The sequence below is a fragment of the Euleptes europaea genome, chromosome 7 (genome assembly GCF_029931775.1).
Source record: "Euleptes europaea isolate rEulEur1 chromosome 7, rEulEur1.hap1, whole genome shotgun sequence".
In the NCBI taxonomy this organism is placed as follows: Eukaryota; Metazoa; Chordata; class Lepidosauria; order Squamata; family Sphaerodactylidae; genus Euleptes; species Euleptes europaea.
The window spans coordinates 24,938,108-24,964,682 of NC_079318.1; the positions used below are offsets into that span (position 1 = coordinate 24,938,108).

At 42.1% G+C, this 26,575-nt stretch overlaps 1 protein-coding gene across 1 annotated transcript in view; it reads right to left on the minus strand.

The window, feature by feature from the left end:
• SIPA1L2 (signal induced proliferation associated 1 like 2) overlaps positions 1 to 26,575 on the minus strand; it is a 78,264-nt gene that overhangs the window by 37,341 nt on the left and 14,348 nt on the right. The window contains exons 3-7 of the mRNA XM_056853328.1: positions 24,404 to 24,592; positions 20,350 to 20,524; positions 18,071 to 18,174; positions 3,365 to 3,522; positions 1,387 to 1,963 (exon numbers count right to left, since the gene is read on the minus strand). Coding sequence (XP_056709306.1) covers positions 1,387 to 1,963; positions 3,365 to 3,522; positions 18,071 to 18,174; positions 20,350 to 20,524; positions 24,404 to 24,592 — 1,203 coding nt within the window. The remainder of the gene's footprint in view (positions 1 to 1,386; positions 1,964 to 3,364; positions 3,523 to 18,070; positions 18,175 to 20,349; positions 20,525 to 24,403; positions 24,593 to 26,575) is intronic.

Genomic DNA, 26,575 nt, shown 5'->3' on the forward strand with positions numbered 1-26,575 from the left:
CTTGTTCCAGGGTCTCAGTTTGAGACAGGAGAGCAAAATACTCAGACCAAGGCAGACATGTTGATTTCATATTTTTTTCTCATAAAAGCAAACCATAAACCTACCTTATATACTTGGGTATAAGCCGACCCGAGTATAAGCCGACCCCCCCCCCAAATTTGAGGCCAGAAAAGGGAATTTCTTATTGACCCGCGTATAAGCTGAGGGTCAATAAGAAATTCCCTTTACCGGTAATGCTGCGCTCTAAAATGGCGGCCGCCATTTTAGAGCGCAGGGATGATCTTGCCTCTGCCCCAGGTCGCCCTCCCGCCGGCCTCCCAGGCCCTCCCGACCCACCCCGACCCCAGTGTCATCCAAGGGGGGAGGGGGAAGAGCCCCTGAACCCCCTACTCACCGGGAGAGGCGGCGAATCGGCGGCGGCGGCGCGGCCTTCCTGCGCCTGAAGGAGGCCCCCCCAGGCCGCTGCCGGCCGGGGAAAGGTGCGCGGGCCTGGCGGCAGTGAAAGCGGTAAGTTCCCCCCTCCCAACTCCCCCCTCCCTCCTCTACCGTATTGACCCGCATATAAGCCGAGTTCGGCTTTTTCAGCCTTTTTTTTTGGGCTGAAAAACTCGGCTTATACGCGAGTATATACGGTACTTTGTTTAAGATAGAAATATAGTTCATGACATATCATAGTCCAATGCACGTTTTGCCTAGGGTTGCCTGGGTGGTACCTGGAATTCTTCCAGAATTACAACTGATCTCCAGACTACAGAGATTATTTTCCCTGGAAGAAATAGCAGCTTTGGAGGGTGGACTCTATGGCACCACATACCTACTGAGCTCCCTCCCCTTCCCAAACTCCACCCTCCCCAAGCACTGGTTCCAGGCCTGAATTGGTAAACCTAGTTTTGCTCTATGCAATTTCCCAAAGATACTTCATCACCAATTTTGGCAAAACTGTCTGAGTCACAACCAGGAGCAAGAAAGAGCCTACAGCCAGAAGGTTATCCAGGATGTTTAGGGGATTGGTCTGCTTTGAGGAAGAACTGCATTTGACATTTTCTCCAAAGACAATGTATTCATACTTCAAACACAGAAAAACTGGGGCAGAAAAAGATCCATCATTAGTTAGGTTAACTGAAAGAGACAGTTAGCGAACCTACTTATCTTACATACTACTCCCTTAGTGTGGAAATCCGCACAATTCATGCCTACATACAAGCAGTCAATACCACAGTAATTTCTTTCAAGATAGGAAGGTCCTCATGTTTCCATTTGGACAAGTCACCTAAACTCTGATTTCCAAATTCTACAGTCAAGTATTACATTTATCCATCTCTCTATGTATATTTAACATTGATAGTAACTTCTGAAATAGAAGACATCAAAAGAAGCCATACTTACTTCTAGTCTTTGAACCATTTCTCTGATGTCATCAGCACAGTTATCAAGTGCAGACAGAAGAATGCATTCTCCTCTTTCATAAAAGATTTTAACACTCATTAACCCAGACGTCCATCCAATAACATCTCTACAGGAGCAGTTGAACACAACATTCTTTGATTCCTTTTCAATCAACACAATAAACTCATTTGAGATACCAAGGAGACATTCAATGTCAAGAGACTGACCAAAATCCCGTGTTATAACATTCCATATCACTGCTCCAACACTGAATAAGTGGGCATCCTTTCTTGGTTTTACTCGCTCTTTTTTCTTTGCTCCCAGTGTAATAAAACTAAATTTGACGGATGTGTCTACCGTTGCTGTAGTAACAAAATTTTCTGCAAGGTCTTTCAAATATTCTTGGCGTGTTCTGGTGGCCATGGCTCGAAATTTTTCTGATTTGTGTGCTGCATTTTCTGCATTAATAACTTTGGCTAAAAGAAAGTCCCGGAAGACTGCTGATTTGGGGAAAGTAACTCCTTTGGGGATTGGTGGCCCAAATGGTGGGACATCTTTTGATCTTGAAACTCCAACACTAGGATTGAAAATAAAAGGAACATGAAAAGAAAGATGATTGTTTTATCAAAGATTCATTACCTGAAAAAACATTTTGTTTAAACATCAGACATACATGTACATACAAAGAAGATTGTGTTAAAATACACTTCAAAAGATGCAGCTCTTGGCATTTTCTGTACAATCCTAAAACACCTGAATCACCAAGAAGTGTTAAATGTGGGTACGCTTCCTGTTGTAACTAGCACATCATAAAATGAGATATTACAGATTCAGAAACATCTATACCAGCAGACTGAGTATCAGGATCCTAGGATATAAAAAATGCATTGCAACCATTTGTAAAAACAAATGGCAAAAGCTTTCATGAACCAGAGCCTAGTTCTTCGGAGTTATTTTATACACAGGTAAGAAAAACAAACAAACAGTAGGGTAAAGGAGCCATAAAACAGATGGTGAAATTTAATGATGTAAAATCCATTTTTTATCAAGAAAACTACAGATACCATATACTAGTTATGCTAAGCTAGTCAGCATTTGTTATGGGTGCAACTGTCTGTGTTATGCTGTATACTTAGAATGACTACTTGGTAGTCTTACAGTGCATTCCTAAGGAGAGTTACTCCAATTCATTCATTTCAGTGGGGTTAGACTGGAGTAACTCCCCTTAGGAATGCACTGTTATACTACTACTGCAGTAGTTTCCTGATGTGGCCAGATGCACAGTATGGTTTTGATTCATTATAGCCAACTTACAACTGACTCAGGTTCCCCACCTTTCTCTACAGTCTGAGTTATACACGCATATAAGGGTTGGCAGCCTCCAGGTGGTGGCTGGAGATCTCCCACTATTACAATTGATCTTCAGGAAACAGAGATCAGTTTACCTGGAGGAAATGGCCAGTTTGAAAGGTGAACTCTATGGCAATATACTCCATTGAAGTCTGTCTCCTCCCCAAACCTTGCCCTCCTCAGGCTTTACCCCCCCCCCCAAAATCTACATTCTACTACACATGTTCAAACATGCAGCATAAAGCTGTTATCAGTCAGAGTAGACAAAAGGCTTATGGTCTAACCCAGTGTAAGGCAGGTATTTCGCAACCCGGAGCAGGCTACCGAGAGAGAGGGGAGGGGAGGGGAGAGAGGGAGGGGGAGAGGGAGAGAGAGAGAGAGAGTCCAGTTTAGTAAATGGGGTTGCTCCTTTCACCTTGAGTAACATGGATCTCAGGGCAATGAGTGACTACTAACTTCCAATGGTACCGCTCAAATTATTTTGCACTAAATAATATAAAATTCCTAAATTGTACTAATCATTAAAATTTTTAAATTCATAGAAATTTTAGCATACGAAATGACAAACTGACAATCAAAGTGATTTTTTAAAGAAGACCAAGTCAGTTAACAAGAAACCTGTACTCACCTATAGCACACATTTTCTGTGCAAGGATTGTGGACTTTAACAATGACAAACACATGTTGAAAATGAGAACGGATATTTTTTGGAGTAAAAGGAAGTGCTCCAGGCTCTTGGAAGACAATGGTAACAATGTCATTTCCTATATGCCTTTTCCTTAGAAGCTAAATGCAAACAATAAGCATTAAAATAGTTAATTCTGACTACAATTAATCTCATTTACATCTACTGGGGAAAAACTATTAAAGTAGAAGTCATTTTTAAAACAATGCATTATTTAGTCTTGATGCTTATTATAAACGATACCTGAAGGAAGTTGAATTAATAGATGGAGCATAAGATACTTAGCTGTAGCCACCCATTCCATTTTTTAACAGCACAGCTCTCATTTTTTTAACCAGTTCTTTATTTAAATCCCCCCAACAAATTCCATTCTACTACACACATGTCCAAACATGCAGCATAAAGCTGTTATCAGTCAGAGTAGACAAAAGGCTCCAGGTCTGACCTAGTGTAAGGCAGCATCATGTGTTCAAGCACGCCTCAAAAATAGGTTTACTATCAACCAATTATTTGCTGCTATCTATTTTCTTGAGGCAACATATTGTTTCTATACCTAATACAAATTCATAACATCTGCAACAAACCTTTTACCTCTTAAAATAGTTCATCATCACCAGGGTAATTTCAATTGCATTTGGGTACAGCAGTGGAAAGATACAAGGATCTACAGATCCCTGTGCTATGCACACCAAGGCTTCTCTGGTTTCCCTTCCAACTGCAGTTACTCACAGCATTATAGAAACCAACAGATTTTCTGGAACTTTGTCATGATGTGAGTACAGGATCCTGGAACAAAGGAGGACTCAGATGCTCTAGTGCACATAAAGAACGCCTCCATCTGATCCTCTGAATATGCACATTCAACAAATTGAAATTAGTAACAAAGGAACTATATACGAAATGGCTGTTGATTATAAAAATAGATTTCTGAATTAGATATTGAAAATGGATTACTGAATTCCATATTGGCTTGGATCCTGCCAAAAATATCTGCGAAAAGAATGAGTTTTCTTGCCTCACTCTACCGTTGGGGGGGTGGGGACAGGAAAGCCCCAGGAACAGCAAGAAGGGGGGATGTGAGGTCTGCTGTGGGAGCGGGCAAATTGGAAAATATTCATACTCACCATTCCATCTTTAAAACCCTTTGTGGGACACAAGCTATTGCAGTACTTCCCCAGGTAGAATGACCTACTAACACAGCAACTGATTCAGGCCCAGTTTTACAACAGAGATGGCATTAGTCATCCTGGTGAGCAATCTCTGCTTAAGTCAGGATAGGTGCAATGCCTGTTTGTTGACTTTTTAAAAACTGTACAGCAGTTTTTGATTTGGTTAATCATTCCGTTCTGCTTAACCACTTGGGGCACGAAATCAGTTTTGAGAAATGTAGTGCTCCAATGATTCTGAATCTTTTTATTGTACTCAGAAAGTAGTCAGTGGAGATGCCTATTCAACTTGGTAGGAGTTAATGTGCAGGGTGCTCCAGAAGTCAATCTTCTCACTGATACTAGTTAATATCTCCTATTAAAATTTAAATAAAATTTTCTGGCGTTTTGATGTTGTGTGTCATCAATATGCTGGTGACATCTATATTTCATTAAGCAATCTGAAGCAGCTCCTTCTGCCCTGGAGACCACGTTCAGGTGGCTAAAGGGCAACAAGCTGAATCTGAATCCAAACAAGGCAGAGGTGACGATGGTTGTAATGGCTGAAAGACTGAGGGCAGTTGATTTACCAGTTTTGGCAAGAGTAACTCTGTAGGTGGATCAAATAAAAAGCCTGGGGATACTGCTGTATCCTCCATGTTGATGGAGAAAAATAACAGGATTGCACTTACCTGTAAATGTTGTTCGTTGAGGTCTTTCATGCAGGCACACACTGGGACTGCATATGCACAGGCCGGCTGTGGAGAAAGAATTTTCTAGGTCTATATGTCTAAAAAGGTGCACCTCCCCATTTCCTGCTGAGGGGGAGAGCTGCCATTTCCCCCAGTTCCTCTTGAACTGCTAGAGCAAACAGCGTACGTGGAAAGAAGAAGAAATGGCCCACAGCAGGGCAGGAGGGAGGGAACGTGTGCTTGCATGGAAGATGTCGACAAACAACAGTTACAGATAAGTACAACCCTGTTTTCATCGTCAATCTTCCGTGCAGTCCTACATTGGGAGACTAACAAGCTAAATCACCTGGAGGTGGGTGTGAGTCCTCTAGTCAAAGAGGAAGTGCAAGACCACTTTCCCCACAGCTGATTCCTGTCTACCATTTATATCTACAGCATAATAGTGGACGAAAGCCTCCAAGAAAAACCACATTGCAGCCTTGCAGATGTCCTACGGTGAAACACCTCTCAGGAAAACAGCTGAAGACACTTGTGACCTGCTGGAATGAGCTCAATCCAACAATGGACATGGGACACCAGCATGTAGATAACAAAGTGTAATTATATTAACAGTCCAGCATTTATACAATCCAGACACAATCCAGTGTGGCAAATAAAGAGGTTCAAATCCTTGTGGAAAGGTTGAGACCTATATAAATAATATAATAACATTCTGTACACATCCAGAGCACGTGAGGCCCTCTCTTCTTCTGTTACAGGCGTAGGAAAAAAACACTGGCAAATTGAGTGTCTGAGGCACATGAAACTCTGAAACAACCTTAGGGGAAAAATCAATACTAGGCCCAGAACAACTCTACACCAAAGAACTGAATAAAAGGCTTCCCTGATGGAAGTGCAGCCAACTCACTGACCCTTCTCGTGGGTGTTATGGCTATGAGAAAGCAAGCCTTCATAGATAGTAGAAGAAGAGGGCAGGAGAGGGAGGGTTCAAAGGGAGAAAGCATGAGTTGGGCTAATACTAGTGATAAGCTCCTTTGGAGAAGCATGACGGACTGATGAGGAAAAAGATTCGCCAATCCCTTGAGATATTTTTCAGAGAGATGATGAGAAAACACTGAGTGACCCTGGACAGGTTCATGGAAAGCAGAAATCTAAAATAACAAGAAGGGGACAGCTAGATGGTGAATGACCTCTCTGGGAAATCCAGACTGTAAACCTTTCCCACTTGTGGTGGTATAGTCTTCTGATGGAAGGTTTATGGGCATTCAACAACCTCCAGAGGGCATCATCAGAAAACTAAGGAGGGTTCAGAAGCCAGGCAGCTAAACGCAGTCTTGAGATATCATGGCGGAGCACCGAACCCCTGTGTAAGAGCTCTTAAGGAACCATCACAACCAAAGTTCTAGATTCCTGGTCTTTCCTACGGGGAGACCTCAGAGCTTTGTCTGCATGCTTCAATTTCATTTTTAGCTTTCTTGGCTGGAGGCTCCAATGTGCTCTGTTGAGGTGAGGACGGAACCAGTGATTGGGACCAACAGATCTGAGGATGGAACCAATCTTACAGAAGACGCAGATTTCGGACGGGAATACCACTCCCATGGAGCAGATTGCTTTGTTGCTGGAGATGGAAATGGTCAGGGCCCTTTCCCACAGGGCTGCTTTGAGTCGAAAAGTTTTTGGGGTGAAAAGCTGACAATGGGGACAAGACCTCACATTGTGAGACTCTCCAAAGAACAAGAGACACAGAGAATGTTCGTCAGTCTGTGTCGTTTTTGTGCCGCATTGGGCACATCTTTTGAAAAAAGAGTGCTGCACCATCGAAGTAGAAGGAAAAAATCCCAAGAAACAGAAAATACCAAAGAGAAAACTGAAGAAACCTGAGCTAGCAGAAGACATCTTCTCCTGTTGCCTGAGAAGAAGGAACTGAGGAAATGGCGCCTCTCCCCTCAGAGCATCGATTTCAGCGGGAAACACTGTGTCATGTGCCTGAGGAGAGAAGCGCCTTTTCAGTCATATATATAGAGAAAGCTAGAAAATTCTTTCTCCGCAGCTAGCTTGGGACTGCATGGAAGATCAATGACGAACACTGTTGTTGCCAGAAGTGCCCTCTTCCATTCATACAAGGATCATAAATTTAAGTCCCTTAGAAACCACCAACTTTGCTATGCTGATCCAGGCCACTTTAATCTTGAGACTGAATTACCATGGCACAGTGCATGTGGACCTGCCCTTCAAGACAACGTGGAAGCTAGAACTGTTTCAGAACATGGGAGCAAACTTCTGACTAAAACTCACCACTGCCAGCATATTACACCAGTCCTGGAATGTTTGCACTGGAGCTGTTTCTGGGCTCAATTTAAGGCACCGGTTTTAACCTTAAGAGCCTTACATGGCTTGCAACCCACATATCTGAAGGACTGTATCTTTCTATGAATTAGTGCAGAAATTACAATTATTGTGACGACTCCATCTTTCCATCACTTCCTACAGGATAATGAGGAATGTGCTAGCCAATTCCAAAACTATCAGTTATAACTCCAGAGTTAGGGCATAATTACACAATACATGCAACACATGTCGGGTCATGGGTTTTCCCCTAATCTAGGTTTTTTAAAATTTTAAACTCTATTTTTAACTGCTGATTAATCTGCTACTTGTTTATGTACTTCATTAAAAAAAAAGTCTGAAAGCCTCAAACTAAGCAGATTTTCCACCAGTGACGGAGATAAACTCAGAAAATTGGGGGGGGGGAAGAGTCAAATACAGGCTCTGGACCAAACTAATAGACTTCAACTAAGTAGAAAAAAAGATTAACAATATGCTAGAAAAGTGCTGACAAAGACCAGAAAAAAACTGGTGATCTTCACATTGTGACAAGAAAAAAACAACAATAGGATTACATGCTTCCCTTCCTTCAGTACAAGGATGTGAATAAAGCAGTAAGTCAGAGGAAGGAGGAGCCTACCTCATGGTCTTGGAGTAGCTTTGGAATATGCACTGGACTGCATTCCAAAGAAGAATTTTTGTTAGTCTATGCAAGATGAGTCCATGAACTGCAGTCTTAAAAAAAAAAGTTCAGGTTCACTGGACTTCTGTTTTATTGTGCCAAAACAGACTAACATGGCTACCCATCTGCAATCACTACAATCTAAATCAGTGGTTCCCAAAGTGGGTGGTGCCACCCCCTGGGGGGTGGGATTATCTAGGGGGCACTAAGAGACAAGGGGGCAGTGAAGTAGGCACCTTCAACCATGTTGTTCTTTTATTTACAGTTTACCAGGCTATGGCGCCATGCTGGCAAATGGCCCTACAACAACTGGTTGAAAAAAACCTCAGTGATCGCCTACACAGTCACTACTGCAGTGAATAAAATTAAAGCCTATGCTGCTCTAAATGGTCCACTATTCTGGGAGCTCTGTATTGGGAATGATGAATACTTTGAACGTTTGCTGCTTTGTACTAAAATTTGTTGGCTATCAAAAGCCAACTGGGTGAGACACTTATGACCTTTTTGACACTGTTATGGAGTTGTTTGAAGTCACAAATACTTTGGCTCAGTAATGAACTCAAAGAGATCAGACATGACATTGCTTATTTATCAGAACTATTTGTGAAGTTCAATTAAATTAATTTGCAGTTGCAAGGAAATGAGGTCAATCTTATTATTGTCAAATATGTCATCTCTACCTTTATTTCAAAGTTAATTCTATTCAAACACAATATACCGTATATACTCGTGTATAAGCCGAGTTTTTCAGCCAAAAAAAAGGGCTGAAAAAGCCGGCCTCGGCTTATACACGGGTCAATACGGTAGAAGGGGGAAGGAGGGAGGAGGGAGGGGGGAACTTACCTCTGCTGCCGAGCCACCGCCATTTTCTCCCGCCGGGAGGGGCCCTGGGCAGCCTCTCTGCAGCTGCAGAGAGGCTGCCTTGCCCCCCCCCGGCCCCAGCCGCCATTTTCCCCGGCCGGGAGGGGCCCTGGGCAGCCTCTCTGCAGCCACAGAGAGGCTGCCTTGGCCCCCCCTCCGGCCCCCGCCGCCATTTTCCCCAGCCGGGAGGGGCCCTGGGCAGCCTCTCTGCAGCCGCAGAGAGGCTGCCTTGGCCCCCCCCGGCCCCCGCCGCCATTTTCCCCGGCCGGGAGGGGCCCTGGGCAGCCTCTCTGCAGCCGCAGAGAGGCTGCCTTGGCCCCCCCCTCCGGCCCCCGCCGCCATTTTCCCCGGCCGGGAGGGGCCCTGGGCAGCCTCTCTGCAGCCGCAGAGAGGCTGCCTTGGCCCCCCCTCCGGCCCCCGCCGCCATTTTCCCCGGCCGGGAGGGGCCCTGGGCAGCCTCTCTGCAGCCGCAGAGAGGCTGCCTTGGCCCCCCCCTCCGGCCCCCGCCGCCATTTTCCCCGGCCGGGAGAGGCCCTGGGCAGCCTCTCTGCAGCCGCAGGGAGGCTTCCCCGGCCCTCCCGGCCCCCGCCGCATTTTCCCCGCTGGGAGGGGCCATGGGAGGCCCCTGCCCGTCGCGCCGCTACCGCCCACGCGCCTGGGCGCCTTCCTCCGGCCGGCAGCGGCCTGGAGGGGCCTCCTGCCAGCCCAGGAAGGACGCGCCGCCGCCGCTTCGCCGCCTCTCCAGGTAAGGAGTGGGTTCAGGGTCTTTTCCCCCTCCCCCCTTGGATGGGACTGGGGTCGGGGTGGGTCGGGAGGGCCTGGGAGGCGGCGGGAGGGCGACCTGGGGCAGGGGCCCTGCGCTCTAAAATAGCGGCCGCCATTTTAGAGCGCAGCATTGCGGGTAAAGGAAATTTCTTATTGCCCCTCGGCTTATACGCGGGTCAATAAGAAATTCCCTTTTCTGGCCTCTAATTTGGGGGGTCGGCTTATACTCGGGTCGGCTTATACCCGAGTATATACGGTAGGCCGTCGCAAGCTATACCAATTTCCAAGTCCGTCTGAGCTAGAACAGAAAGGTGTGATTCAAGATGATGATCTGCAAGTTTTTGTGACTATTCCGATATGCTGCACGAAGTTATCTGTGAGCAATCTGAGGATCAGCTTTCAATGGAAATTCCAGATTGGGTGATAAATCCATTTTCAGATACTGAGGAAGTAGGGGTTGTGGAGGAAGAACTAACTGAGCTACAAATCGATACTGAGCTGAAGCCAAGGTTTAACAAATTATATCTAGAGTTTTTATTACTGACGGAAATTTCTGATTGCTATCCTGCACTATGGATAGTGGTTAAGAAGCTCCTTGTTGCATTTCCAACATCCCATTTGGTGGTTTTAGTGTGGTCATCCAACTTCTCTCCAAGCAAATAAATTAATTCCATATTACTCAACATAGTGATTTAAGACTCCTGCTAAATGACTATAAACCAGACACTGGGACACTGGTGTCACTTCACCAAGCCCACCCATTGCATTAAGAATTTACTGAATGGTGAAGTAGTTACTAAATGTGGCATCTAAAATTCTTACTAAATGATTATCAAACTTTGAAAAACTGGTATCACTGGATTAAGTGCATCAATTTGTTGAACTAAAACATTTAATTGGATTTTGAATAAATGAGCAATTAATTGTTACTGTTTTGAATTTTATTGTTATTACCTTCCTTAGTGGGTTGGCAAACCACTATTCTGATTACTGATTTGTATAGGGTAGGGTAGAGGGCACTGGAGATGAGTTTATGGAACCAAGGGGACTGTGGCCTGAAAACGTTTGGGAACCACTAATCTAAATAATATAATTTCAGACATTTTAATGGTTATTCAAATACATTTTGTTGCTAATGTGGATGATTTTTTTGTTACCTTAAATTTAGCATACAATAAATCATTAAAATATTTTTAAAAACTGGGAATTCATTTTTTAAATCCTTACCAAACTTAATAGGTCCAAGTGATTGCCAAAATTTTAAAATAAATTCAACATAACACTACCATAAGGATTATAATCAGTATCATTAAGGTCCACATAACATTAAGAGAGCAAACCAGTGAAAGGTCCAAACATGATCATAAACATGAAGTTAAAAGTGTAAGGAACAGGAGAGTTATATTGTTGATGAACTGCAACATGAAGGACGGTCAAGATGTAAAATGGAATAAAATTGAATGGAGAAAAAGGAAAACAAAAATATACTTCTAGAGCTGGAAAAATACACTGGTTTAGAAATGAAACAAATTGAGGTAGCCCAAGGTTCTCTTCAGACATAATGACAGGCTATGATTTGTCATTACAGGAATGAACTTTGGATGTCCTCAGGTTTATGCCTCTTCCTTCTCCACTCATAGGTGGCTCAGATATAAGCCCTTTGGGCTTTATTTATGAAAGAAGGGAGAAGAATAGTCCAATTAAATGAATGATACTGAGGAAAGAATTGAGAAGTTTTGCAATCCCAACATACCACAGTTTGCCATCATGTTTAATTCAGACAAACTCGCCTACAAACCAGGATTCCAAATCAGGATGAAATGTCAACAAATGTGCAAGCCAAAAATTTCCAAGGCTTGGAATTACTGTGATCTGCTTTCTTTTAAGACAAACCATGGGGTTTTTTTTTACATCTGAACAAAGCCTGGGTATTTGTTGCATTCTATGCCACTTTATTTTCCAACGAATGAATCATCCATATTTTCCCTTGAATTGCTCTTTGTTATCATCTCCACATTTCAGATATATTTAATCTTCTTTTTTTTTGGTACCTCTCTAACATACTTTGAGCCATAATGGAACATTTAACCAAGGACAGCAGAAATTTTCAGTTTAGTACACAGACCACTTTGGTTTATTTATTTTATAATTTTCCTATACACTGTCAGCAGGACCATAATGTTAGTAAGTTCACCTCAGAGTTAAACACATGCATGAAGTAAGATCTACTGGGGAATATCCAACCACTCTGCTCAGCAAAGTTTGAAGCCTTCCTCTAGCCTAAGGAGTCTTCCTCCAACATAAGTGGTTCCTCATGCAGTGGAAGAATAGCTGGGTCCTCTCTACTAATTTATACAGATCTTATTTCCAATTAACAGTGCAATCCTAAGGAAAGTCATACCTTTCGAAGCCTATTGGCTTCAATGGATTTAGAAAGGTGTTACTCTCCTTAGGATTGTGCCGTAAATATCTTAGGATCAGAATCTAAACATATTAAAATGAGTTCATAAATGTTGATGTAACATTTCATTAGATTAATGACTTCAAGTCACCATGAAATAATGTCTAGTTAATGCTTTTGCATTTATTTATGTATATCGCACTTTTCTCACCAATGAAGCCCCAAAGCGGCTTACAATATCATTCTCCATACCTCCATTTTCTCACAATAAACACCCAGTGGGATAGGTTAGGCTGAGAGAATATGACTGGCTCAAGGTCATCCAGTGAGATTCTCTAGTAGAAATGGGGATTTGAACTTGGGTCTCTCAGGATACTAGTCCAACAGTGTCCACTACACCATGCCAACTCTTAAGAAAAGGTTAGAGAAATCAAATCCATCATATTTTTAGACACCTGTACTGGCTCTGATCAATCTAAACTAAAGCCTTTAACTTGCCTATATGCCTGCTTATCCCTTAAAATGCGGTATACTCAAGGCTAATTCAAATAGTTTCTCCTCTGCCTGTGGTCATTTGAAATTGGATTTACTAGCCATAAATTCAACCTAGTTATTTTCTTTTTGATGTATAAGAAGATATAATACTTAAATATTTATTTCCAGTATTTCTAAGCTGCTTTACTACAGGCACACTGATACTTTTGGCTATCTAATGCTATAATTATCTAATTTTGGTTAACCTCAACCATTTATTCAAGCTAAAGCAACAATACAATCTTGTAATAAATTCATATCTTTCTTCATTCAATTTAATAGTGAAATATGAATAAACATCACAAGGAAACTATCAAACTTATTTTAGTTTAGCCATAAAATAAGTGGTTTTATAAGAAATTTTAATTATAACTTGTTAATACACATATAAACAGCACATATTTCAATCAGACCTGATTAAAATTGGGCTCATTCTAAACACTGTCACAGTGGTTTACCTTATCACAATAATTTGTTTTATTTAAAACTAGATTTGGAGAACAGATCTGTATTAATCAGGTCTGATCAAAGAAAACAAAAGCAAATGGCGTGTGAAGCGAAATCTTGCAAGGAAATGATCTGAAAAGTGTGTTTATGAGGGTAAAGGTTCAACAGGGAAGGACTTTAAGTATGACTTATAAAGAAAGCCAATACAAGGAGGTGGTACTGTGGCCACACCAGAGTGGGCAGTGCTCTCCGTTCTGATCAGAACACTGAATGAAGGCTCCCCACACTATACTGCAGCCAAAGTGAAAAATTACCTTAGTGTTTGGATCTCCTGCTGGCTCTAAAACTAGAGGGATGTCCTGATCAGTGACCAAGCAGGGCGTAGTTATTTCCTAGAAAAAGCAACAAAACAGTTCTGGTGTGCCCTATTTCTGGCTCGTCAGTTACTGGATTCTAACAAATGCTCAGACCTTGCTCACTGGAGATAGTGCTGATAAAGGATTACCAACAGCCTGTAGGGGAAAAAACTGCCCTGACCCTTTAGCAGATGCATGATGCGATGTTAATTACCAGGAGATGCTATTTACCTCCATTCCTTGAAAAGCTTCAGCTGCCCATTTGTACATATTAAACTGGACAGCACACTTTCCCAAGCCTGTTGGTAACCCTATGCTCATAGTAAGTGGCTAAATACCGTGGATGTAGACAGATGTATAACCTTTACTTCACTGCAACACCAGGTTTATAGATGACATTAGAATCTACAGCCACACTCAGACATCACAGCAAAACAGCTGCCTGTAATAAGCAAAAACACAGGTTACTCATGTGCTCCCGCCTGCCCCCCCCCCACCCGTGTTCCAAGCATAACTGAAGGTTTCCTGATTCCAGAAGCACTGAATCAAGCTCGTTTGTTATGCTACCCAAATGCAGGTGCTGAGGAAAAGGGAGCTTGTTTCCTCTCCACAAATTGGGATTCTGGAATCTGAAATCTGCAAGCCTTCACTTGGGTTCTGTGCATGAAAACAGGAGTGGGGGAAGACAGAGGGGAGTATACAAGCAGGACAACAAAGTTGCAAGCATGCCTGTAACAGACAAAACAGAGGTCTGTTGTGATGTCTGAATGCAGCCTATGTTAGGAAGTTACCATGTCTTTGCTATATGGATGAAATAATACACGCCTTACAGGCAAAGCAAAATTTCTATACCATGTTGCTGGTTAAGTATGTCCTTGAAGACATCAGTAACTACATTCGTGACACTGAACTTTATGTGAGCTCCAGAGAGAAAAGTTATTTTATGTGGATTCTTTCCAGTTCATCAAGATAGCAATGAATAGAGTAGCTAAACATCCATTGGCTATTACTTCTATACATTAAGGTTGGCTAAATGCGGTTACTTGAGTGTGCTTATTACAATTTATGGAGAAGTGTCCATGCTGTGCAAGTACTGCTGGTATCCAGCATCATTTTAAAAAATAATGTGGCGGGACTTTATATCTCAATAGTATTTGAATTTGGAAAATTGCCACATTATTTTTATCCCAAGAAAGCCATAGAAAATAGTGTGATACTACTGCTAAAAATACCAAGACTGTCCAAGATACAAAGACTGATGAGTGTTTACTAAAACATTGTGGAAGGGTGTGGTTGTTACTGGGAAAATAATGGAAATAGAGCTGGAATATTTTGACGAGAAACCAAGAACAGCCTATATTTTCTCTAGAGAGGAAGACACATAAGGGAATATTGGGAAAAGATACAGGCAAAAGTAAGAAAATGGAGTGGCAGTATGTGAGGTTGAGCAAATGCAAAGGTGTGGGTGACAGACAATATACAATTCTAGAAAAGGTGGATCAAGGCAAAGGGTTATTTCCTGTACTCACAAATTAGCAAATCCAAGACAAAGACAAACATTCAACATCAAGTAAGGTCACTATTTATTGTCATTGCCTGTGACCACAAACTAGAAATATTTACTCGAAATCAAGTTTATCCAAGTATATGGCTTATTTTCCATAGCAAATGCAATCCACAATTTAAATTATCCACTGATAGATTATGGCTTCTGAAATGTTTTTCCAGTGCATTCTGCATGCTGTGTGTTAGCAAAGAAAACAAAACCTTAGCAGAAAATATAACTATGGGATAAGAATATTGGGAACAACTTTCAAACATTTAATTCATCAGGTAGGATCCAGAAATTCGTGATGCTTGCCCAAGCCCATCTTCTCACTTTTCCCTGGCCCAGAAACAACAAAATTGGCATGGGGGAGCTCATTTCAAAGTCGGGAAACATCAGGAAAGTTGATTCCTGGGGTTGTGAGACTCATGTGATGTAATAGTTTTGAGAGTTAGAGGGCTGCAGCAAGGGAGAAGGGTGTGGAATTTCTCCTTTCCTTGTCTTCCATCAGCACAGTTCAACTGATGGGAGAGGGAGCAATTTCGCTCTCCTCACCCTCCCCACTTCACCTTACTGACTTGCTTGGCTATTATCCACATGGGTCCCACCAACCCAGGAATCAAGTTTCCCAGGGTCAGAAATGGCTGATGAGGTGAGGAGAATGTGGGGAATATCTATGACCATCACTGGATCCCACCCAACATCTTTACTAGCGGCAGCAGATCTCAGAAGATTATGAAGGATTTTAAACTGTCATATGTGATGTTGAACTTCCTGTAAGTCCCAAGGGTAAAGTTTATTTTATGCATCCTGGCAATCTGGAATGAGCTTCCCCCAAGACATCTGCCTGGCACCTGATGTGCTCCTACTGCCAGATAAAGAGTTTCTTGTTTTCCTGGGTTTTCTTTTGAACATGACTTTTTCTGTTGTTGTTGTTGTTGTTGTTGATTTCACAGCTTACTTTGTTAGGCAATTTATATGTTTTTAAGGCGTTCCCCTATTACTCTGGTGTTTCATTTGTTCTGTTTGTGTTTAACTTGGCTGCTTCACATATATGCTTTCATGTGGACTGTAGGGAGCTGTTCACAGATGATCTTAATTGCCATCTATGCTTCTATTCTTCTACTTTTCTTGATGTGAGTTTGGGTGGGGTTGTAATATGTTTCATATTTTATTATGCTGCCCCAAGAGTCTTTGGGCTGTAGGGTGAGATACAAATTGTTCAAGCAAACAAAACAAACAATGAGCTACCCGGGAAGCCTGGTGTAACTATATATTTTACTTTGTCAATTGGAAATATGACTACCTTCATATATTTATGAAATAGTGGCTATATCTCTATAATTGGTCCAAAAGGTCCTGAATTCTATAGGTATGATGAAATATGGAAGATGTCTTTTCACACAAAATTTCTAGCACTGCTTTAAAAAGTATTACAATGTTTTCATCTGAAAGTAGTTTGTATCATCAGCAATTTGTTATTATGATTTTATTTTGCTCTTTATTTATCACATAACGATACAGAAAGAGCAGTGAAAAGAATATAAACAAAACGGTCCCAACACTGTAAATGTCACCTTCTTTCATTTTAAAAATATAGATATGTTGTCATTACAAAGACTATTTTAGTTTTTGTACATCTTTACTGGGTGTTAAAAGCAGTAAAGCTACACAAATACAGAATTACAACATTTCTAGCTCTTTTTTGACACCATCTCAAGTTGTACACAAGATATTTCCTTACATGTATATGGAGAAATTATCACAAACAAATATTATTGTTTCTTCTTTGAAGACACACTAACATTCAGAATTTTACACTTGCATCAGTAATCTAATTTGTGGATGGCCCTTCTATCCATAAGCATACTTCTTCTCATCCAAAATATTTTAATATCTCTATATTATTAAAAAAATTACTTTATTCCAGTGACTTCATACACAGGAACGTATGTGTGTTCTTGAGTGCCTACACAGCTCTGAAACAGTATGTTTATCCTATGTTTTATAAATACATTCTATAAATCTCATTTATAAAACATTTTTGTGTTGAAGATTTTATCTCATCAGACAGTACAGGCAAAGACAGGGTTAACCTTACAAAAACAGTAATCCTAACCCTATTGAAGCCAATGGCAAAACCCCATTAACTTCATTCATTCAAGATTGTACCTCGGTTTTGTAAAACCTCTGATGCTGTATAATCTTTAGCCATCCTTAATGTTTTGAGGTATTCTGAACAAGTATATTGATGTACATTTTCAAACATTAATTCTATTTTCTGAGTACTGCAGTCTTTTCTATCTGCATAAAAGTGATACTACATAAAAGGAGATTAAACATATTGAATTTGTGACCTATGATGGTTGAAAAAATGAAAATATACCCCCCCTGCATTTTCACGTGCATATGCTTACAAATTATGAGGGTAGATTAGAGTTGACAACACTGGTTTGGGAAATTCCTGGAGATTCTGATGGTGGAGAGTGGGAACGGGAGGGTTTGGGAACGACCTCAGCAAGATGTAATGCCTTAGGGTTCACCCTCCAAAGCAACCCATGTTCTCCAGGGGAACTTATCTCTGCCGTCTAGAAATCAGCCGGAATTCAGGAGATCACCAGGCCCCTCCCAGAAGTTGGCAAACCTAAACTAGATTAAACTTGATTTTCAAACCAAAAATGTTTAACTTTCCAGAAATATTGGACTGATGAATAAGGCATGTACTGTAAATTAAAAAGTTTAACATTGTATTTTAGTAACATACAATGACCAAATTAAATCATAATCACAGTTTCTAAGAACTATTCATAACAATTTGACAAAAGACTGCAAAAACAGAACAAAAAACCTTGCCATAAAAGATCACATTCCAAAAATTAATTTAAGGAGACATACCTGTTGCCTATTGCTTGGCATATAGGGAAGCATAGTTGACACATGAAACATTATTTCATAATCTTTGTAGGTAGTGTAAAGGGAATGAGTTCCAGTTGAATCAGCTGAAAATGAATATGGTTAAGTGGATCAGCAAAAATAATATCAGTACAGTACACAAATGAAACCATGCCAAGTTTCCATTTTCAATTCTAGAAAATATGACCCTAATTCAAAACAGATCCAAACCAATCTATCTGATGTTATAAAAATCGCTCCTCAGCTCATACATCCTACTTTGTACTTATAATTTGGTAGTCTCAACAGGTCGCCTGTGGCAATTAAAAATTAGCTACAGGTAAATAAGTATAACCACAGCTAGGGCTGTCGATTCGGTTCATCCCAAACTGAAAAACAGCCGAATTTTCCCCGATTCGGCGGTTTCTACTTCGGATAGAACCTAAGTCAAAAAAGGTGGGGAAACAATGAGCCGAACTCAGTGAGTTCGGGTGGACGCCGAAAAAATTTGTGCAAATTCGGCGCCCCCGAAGGAGCATTCTCCTGTGGCCAATTGGTGGCCAAGCTGGGTCTTCTTCTGGCCAATCAGTTGCGGGTGAGTGCGTGAGCCCAGCCACTGCACGGCCCGGGGAGAGAAAGAAAGAGCATCTGGGTGTGTGTGAGAGAGATCCCCATGGGGGGGTGCACTTTTTTTTTTTTGTCGACTTGCCTTTCAGTCAGACTCCCAGGCTGGGGTAATGGTACGGCCCAAGTGCTGAGGCAACCAGACCCCTGGGCCACAGATGAAGTTGGCAACTGATGAAAACAGCAGAAAGCACAGTCCCACACAGAGGCAATCAAACCCACCCCACTTTGGCTTCCCCCCTCACACACACACACAGAATCTGCTTCCGAACACACACACACAGGAAAAAAGTTATAGATAAAAGCCCCAAAATGGGTCAAACTGTGGATGTCTTCTCTTCCAGCAGAAGCAGGGGTCAGAAGGAGTAACCCACACTCGCTTCCAGCAAGCAGCAGCAGCTGCTCAGGATCTCTCACGACTCTGGCCATTTATGCACGGGAGGTTTTGCCTTGGATTTGCCACTCTGTAGAGATGCGCATTAAGGATTGCCTGCTCCCATTCATCCCAATGGGCAAATGGGGGGGACTCCATATCTTGGGACTCTCTCACACACACACAGAGAGACGCTCTTTCTTTCTCTCCCCGGGCTGCACAGCGGCAGGGCTCACACCCGGGACCTTCTGACCCAATCTTTACAAAACCTGGGGGTTCTTGCAAGAAGAGTCCCCTCAAGCTACTCTGAAAGTTTGGGACCTCTACCCCAAAAAATGCCCCCCGGAGCCACGGAAAACCACGAATGTGCTTTAAATGGCTTTATTCGGCCCAATTTATTCCCGAACTCCGAATCTCATGCCGAATTGCACGGATCCATATCGGGGGAGTTCGGACTTCAGCATTTCCCAAATTAAAATGGGCCAAATCTTGCAGAATCCGAATTTTACCGAATTTGTTTTTCAACAGCCCTAATCACAGCACTAATACACATATAGCCTACACCTTACCTTTCATTACTTCTCTAGTCAGGGAACCAGGAGCTTCTCGTAGTTACTACATCTGGCCTCTCTGGCTACACTCAGATGTCACAGTAAAGTGTTAAAACCAGAGTTTATTGTACAAAGCCTGCTTAGTCTACCAGATGTGCATAGCAGACTACAATTTGTTCATAAAAGCCCATTTAGTATACTGCTTGTCACCTTTTCTGCCTCCAAGCAAATTCCCGGGATGTCATCCAGAGTTCCTTCTCATTACCAGATTGCTGGTAAAGCATCACTATGTGTGTATCCTAGCTGCTTCACTTCATTCTTGAACTTTTAACTTTCAGGTTTTGTAAGTCCTCCTCCTCCTTCTGGAGAGTCAGCACATCACGTCTTGGTGTGTCATCACATAGTGTATGTGTTTGTGTGTGGGGGGGGGGACAGAAGGCAGAGAAAAGGAGGGATAGAGTGTCCTCAGAAAGCACCATCTATAGTTGTACAGCTGGAGCAGTAAAATTTTCTGTTACTCTCTGCTTTCAGCTGTTACTCTCTGCTTCCAAAACAAAGTAGAATTTCTGCATTCAGATATCACTACAAGCTAGAGTTAACAAGCCAGGCATAAATCATAGTTTACAATTCCAATTAAGTAACATCAAAACACACCATCAGGATTCATAAAAGGTACTTGTTTTGGCAAACATAGATTCTTCCTTTACTACTTTTTTTGTTTCATTCAAACTTACTTTTATTATCTAGTTGAGCTCTGTATTTATTAAAGCCTTTCAGCCGTACTCTCTGACCAAGGAGATCAAGGAATTCTTCAAAAGCAGGTCCTGCTGTCTCATTGTTATACATCTCTTCCTCTGTGCTTTGGCCTGCTTTGCAATACAGGATCCCAATCTTGTGCTGGAAACTCAGCTGAAATATGAGAAATAAAGGTCAGAGGGGAAAGTCAGTCGAACACAAAGTTCTTGTCATTAAAAGCCTTTACAGCTGCATTTTGTTCCTATTATAACGGGTATGCTTTCCTTTTTTAAAAAAGCTTAGAAAAGTCTAAAAGGTGGAAAGGTCAGAGTAATTTATACACTACATATAACAAAAAGTACAAAAAAAATAAAGATTATGGATTGTATTCACATTATGAGATTATAACTTGGAAATACTTTATTTCAACATGCCCAACTCTACAACAGAGGTAGAGTTTAATATACACAGATTTTTCTCTTTCCTTTTAAAGGTCGGTTATGCATGATCAGTTTAGCCTCCTTCATTCCGTTTCAGCCAGGATCAAGTTTTTGAAAATGCACGTTACCTCATTCCTTTTTGGCTCAACCCCATTTCAACCTTAAACGAACTTGGCTTTTCCCATTCCTCTTCTTGCCCGAGTCAAACGATCTTTCCTAGCTCATACCAGATTCAGAGAGCGTGCATATGTTTTCCTCACGCTGAGCTTCCTCCCGCCCCTTTCCCAATCCCGCTTCTGTTTGCTGATAGCCATACAGGGGAAGCAGCAAAGATTGGCTTCTCTCACAGCCAATCAAGAAGAAGTGTGTAAAGAGGCAGCGATTCAATTGCTTCCTGCTTCCTGGGAGCTCTTTCTGGGAGAAAGAAAGGCTTTTTTAAAACAAGGCTTGGATTTCACCCCCCCCCCTTCAAATGGTTTCATTTATTGTTTTTTGTTCTTAAAATGCTTTTTTATGTGGCAGTTGGGTCTGTGGGGAAGGAAATGTTCTCTCACGAGGTGAGCCAATCACAGACCAGTAATTAAAGGGGTGGGACTTGATTTGAACTTGGGAGACTGCTTTTCTGTATTCATGCCTCCGATTTGCACACAGTTTATTCCCTGATCATTCAAGCCAAAGCATACAGTTTTCCCCAACCCAGGTTGCTTTGATCCTGCCTGAAACGGGGAATAATGAAGGGTAAAGTAAGAAAGCATAATCGGCCAAACTCAATATAATGTGTCTCTTTGTTCACGGAAAACATATAGCCATCTGAGGGCTTGTCCTCATGATGCTACAAGGCCATTATCTCAGCTGATGTGACAAATGTGGGTGGGGGTAGGGATGTCAGCCCTTGGCTGGCAACCCTCAGGAGCATTAGGGGGCATAGACTTCTTGGAAGTGATGTCAGGATGCTATAGGAATTTCAAATATCGCTATGGCAAAAGAAGAGAGATTCTTTTTGACGTTCCTAGCATGTCATGGCATCACTTCCATTGAGTGAGGGAGGGGGACAAGGAGATTCACTGGGAGGTTTCCAACCATTACCAAGTAAGTGGCAACCCTAGCTGGGAGGTTGGCCCACTAGGAAGAGTAAGAAGAGGAACCAGGAAGATATTCAGAAGATGTGGAAACTAAAACAGAATACACTGAAGAGACAGACAGGCCTGATAACAGAGTATTAGAATTATGGGTTTTAACAGTTAAACTATATTTATTGTATATTGGTAGATTCAGATTATTTAAGGCCCTTAGTCAGATAAAATTACAGACAACAGTTTACAGTCCAAGTCTTAATTCACTTAAAATATCAACCAGATTACCTCTACCATTCGGGCTAAGAGAATACTCTATGACGACGTATTTTCATTGCTGCCGTACAAAATGTTGTGACCTGAGAGGTAATATATTGGTATATTGGAAATTGTAGTAATATGATGTTTGATGATGTAACCACTCTGAGCTTGGCTTTGACCGGAATAAATCCAAAAATAAATCAAATCAAATAAATATAGAAAAAAACAGAATGCTTCTTGGACAGCTAAATTAGCAAGACATGGTTACCCATACTGGTATTCACACACTATAGCCATACATATTGCCCAATGAGTTGATGTCACTTCTGGCACAACCAGAAATGACATCACTGCGTTGCTGGCGGCACTCTGGCAATTAGTGAGAATTCTATGGTTAAACCATAGTGCCATCCACGTGTTGCTGGTAACATTCTGGTATTAACCCAAACTCTATGGTTAAACCATAGAGTTTGGGTTAATACCAGAATGTTACCAGCAACACGTGGATGGCACTTCTAGTGACCAAAAAGTGATGTTATTACATTACTGGTGAGGGCCCACTTCAGGAGGAGAGTCTCCCATAGGTTGCCAGCTTCATGCTGGCAACCCTGGATGGGAATAAAGTAGCTAATTAACACAGGAAAAATTCTATTAGATGTCTAGTTGAAACAGCAATTGATTTTTTTTATTTTCTTGTATAGTGCAATCTGTGGGTATGCTATATATTTGTAGTTCTCCATATTGTGATGTTCTAAACTTTTACCAGGTGTCCCATGGTGCAGAGGGGTAAGCTGCAGTACTGCAATCCAAGTTCTGCTCATGACCTGAGTTTGATCTCAATGGAAGTCGGTTTCAGGTAGCCGGCTCAAGGTTGACTCAGCCTTCCATCCTTCCGAGGTTGGTAAAATGAGTACCCAGCTTGCTGGGGGTAAAGTGTAGACGACTGGGGAAGGCAATGGCAAGCCAACCCGTAAACACAGTCTACCTAGTAAAAGTCAGGATGTGACATCACCCCATGGGTCAATAATGACCCAGTGCTTGCACAGGGGACTACCTTTACCTTTAAACTTTTACAAGAAACTGCTTACTACTTTTTAATTTTATTTATTTATTTCAATTTATATCCCGCCCTCTCACTGCAAAGCGGGTTTACAGCAGCTAACAACAATTAATAAAATACATTTCACAATAAATTATGATAAATACAACAAATATCATTTAAAACATTGTAAAACACATACAATAAAATACAAGTATCGTATTGGCCGGCGTATAAGACGACTTTTTAACCCAGGAAAATCTTCTCAAAAGTCGGGAGTCGTCTTATACTCCGGGTGTCGTCTTATAGGGTGGGTGCTGAAACTTCCGAGTCGGACTGGAGAATCTGCCTGGGGAGCCGCCTCCACTCTGTCCATGTCCGCCGGAGGAGGGAGGGGAGGCAAGCCCGGCAAGGGCGCTCGCTGCCCGGCTGGGAGTTGGAGCCAGGCGCGCCGGGGCGCATGGAGGGAAGCGCTCGGCCGCGCTACGGCGGCAGCGAAAGGCAGGCAGGCATGCAGGCAGGCGGCTGGCTGGCCGGGGCGGCCGCTCTCCCCGCGTCCATCTCCGCCTCCTGGCTCCTGCCCACCTGCTCCAGTGTCGCGACTGCAGCCGCGCCGCGCTCCAGCCCAGACTGAGGGTGGTTCGGGGCTGAGCAAATGCGGGCGGGCTGCATGCTCCTCCTCCTCCTCGGCCGCCCCTGCCTCCCTCCCTCCCCGCCTCCCTCCCCGCCTGAGCGTTGGTGCGTCTGGCTCCGCTCTTGCAGCGCGGCCAAGAATGTGACCAACTCCCCAGGCGGGGCTCTTCCAGGAACAGGCACCGCCTCCCCCCGGCCCGGCTCGGCTCCCGGCCCTTGTGCAAAAGGCGAGCGAAGGGGGGCGGCAGGGGAGCGCGCAAGAGGCGGGCCTTGGCTGAGGAGGAGTATATCTCAAACTCTATATTTTAACTGGAAAAGTTGGGGGTCGTTTTATACGCCCAGTCGTCTTATACGCCGGACAATACGGTAATACCATATTGCAATATGAATACATAAATTATTTTGTAACAGATAGATTAATGTTGAGATAGTTTAATGTCCCGAGCAATTAGTTTAATGTTCCGAAGCTAAGTTACTATGGGTAATTGTTTTGAAATTCTCAGTTCTACAAAGCACAGGCTGAAGTCTGTTGCACTCAGGATAACAAAATATTTCAGTAAGATCACACATGGTCACACAAGTACAGGCAATGCGGTGTATTACCTACCCCTTGTTCATCCAGTTTAAGCAGCTGTTCAGAGACTTTGGGTGAGTTGGAAGCTTGCCTCAGGCACTGAATGCTCAGTTCTGGTATTACATATTCCAATACTTCCTTAAGAGGCAGGCCTCGTGCTGTGCCATGTCTAGCAGTCGAGGGAATAGCATCTTCTAAAATTGCTCCTCTCAGTGTTGTAAGCTACAAGGAAAGTGAAAGTCTAAATAATTATAATTCTAACCCTACACTAGCACAGTCTGCAGAAAGTGAAAGGGAGACACACTTGCTTAATTCATTGTTGTATTGTGTAAAAGCTAGAAGGCAACCTCAAAACTAAATAAAAAATAGATATGTTTAAAAGAGCAAGTTCAAAAAAGGGGTTTAACAACTTAAATAAAGGCAACACTGAATTACCAGTATTCTGTACTACATTTTAGCCCTTCAGTCACTCATAAGTGACGTATTTTCAGCACAAGCATAGCAATGAACAAGATATCACCCATGGTCCGACTGACTTGAAACTTGGGGGTTCTTTAGTGAATGGGTAGCACTAACTCTGCTGTCATTTTGGTGCAACTGGTTGAAAAACAGCCACTCCAGTCCTCCCAAAAGTCCCCCCTTCCTCACTTTGTGGCAGGAAACAAAGAACAGACAAATAACAAGAAAAGACAGCAAATGTTTTCAGCAGAAATATATTATTTTTTAAAAAAAATTGTCAGTCAGTCACTGTAAGAGTAGGGAAATGAAATGAATGCAAACATTTAATGTTGGTGGCCGGCGTCATTTTCCCCCAACAGGAAATAGTGGAAAGAACTGCACCTATACTGAGGCAATTACTTCAGGGGTCTGAAATATCAAGCCTCTTGGTCCAATTCACTGAAACTTGGGGGAGGGGTCTTTAGATTAGAGGGAAGACTAAATTCTGTGCAAACTTGATGCCATTATCTTTATAAACAGCTGCCCAGACTCTCCAATTGATGGCCCCATTGAAAATAATGGTCCTGAAGTACCTTAACCCAAAAACAAGATGGATTTGAATGTCCTACAATGCAATTATAGCAATGCCCTATACAAATATAAGCAATTGGGGGGATTCCTCCCTGAACCCTGGATTTAAAAGCACAATCGTTTTTTCTTGGTGTCCACCCCTACATAACATGACACCTGAATGCAACCTATATGCATTAGCCACTAAAATTTGAGAATTGCAACAACAAAAAATCACAAATATTCATCACAAAGAAGATGCTAAATCTGGGCTGTCTGATGCATTAATAACAGCAGAAGAAATGGAGCAAAAATTAATCACAAATAACAATAAAACAAATTTTAAAACGTGCTTGGTTAAATCCAAATAAGTACAGTAAAAAACAAAACTAAAAAAAAGACCCCATTTGTTTTGTGCAATCAAATAGCTTACTATTGCTCTACAAAGAACACTGTTAAGCTGGGATTTCTAAGTATGTATACATACAACAACACTGTATATAAATCTGTTGTAAAAGGTGTTGATTTTTGTTAATAGGTCAAAGTAATTATCTGGCCCCTCCTTTCCTTTTTGGCTCTCCATAAAATTCTTGTTCCAAACTTCCTGCCAAACTTGCCTTACACTTTCATGATGCTCTTCTGTCAAGCATCTTTACCTACCTTCTGTCTGCTTGCTGCCTCTGCTTTGAGAAGTGCTCCTATTCCCTGCAGCTCCATTCTTTACTTAGAAGCTAACAAGTGAGGGAAATGAATTTCTCAAACTAAAAACAGCTAGACAAGAGATCCAGTACATATTGATTTTGTTCGAACCATCTATTTATCAGCCCATCCACAAAGTATTTTAAACTACTGCTAGGCAAAACAGGCAACTATCAATCCACTGATGTTCTACAAGGTGTCAGACAATATGAAAATTATATGCACAATTAAATGAATGACTATTATAGGCTTCAGAAGGCATTTGCACATGTTATAGAGGCAAGCACAAAGAGGCATGGAAACAGCAACTGATTCAAGCTTAAGTGAACATAAAAGAGCCTCAAGAGAATCAGATAAAACGTTGATCTAGTCCAGCATCCTGATTCACATACTAGCCAAGCATTTGCCTGGAGGAAGCCCACAAGCCAGACATTAAGCCAGTAACCCCGTCTGCTGTTGCTCTCTCTGATAATTGGATTCAGAGACATACTGCCTCTG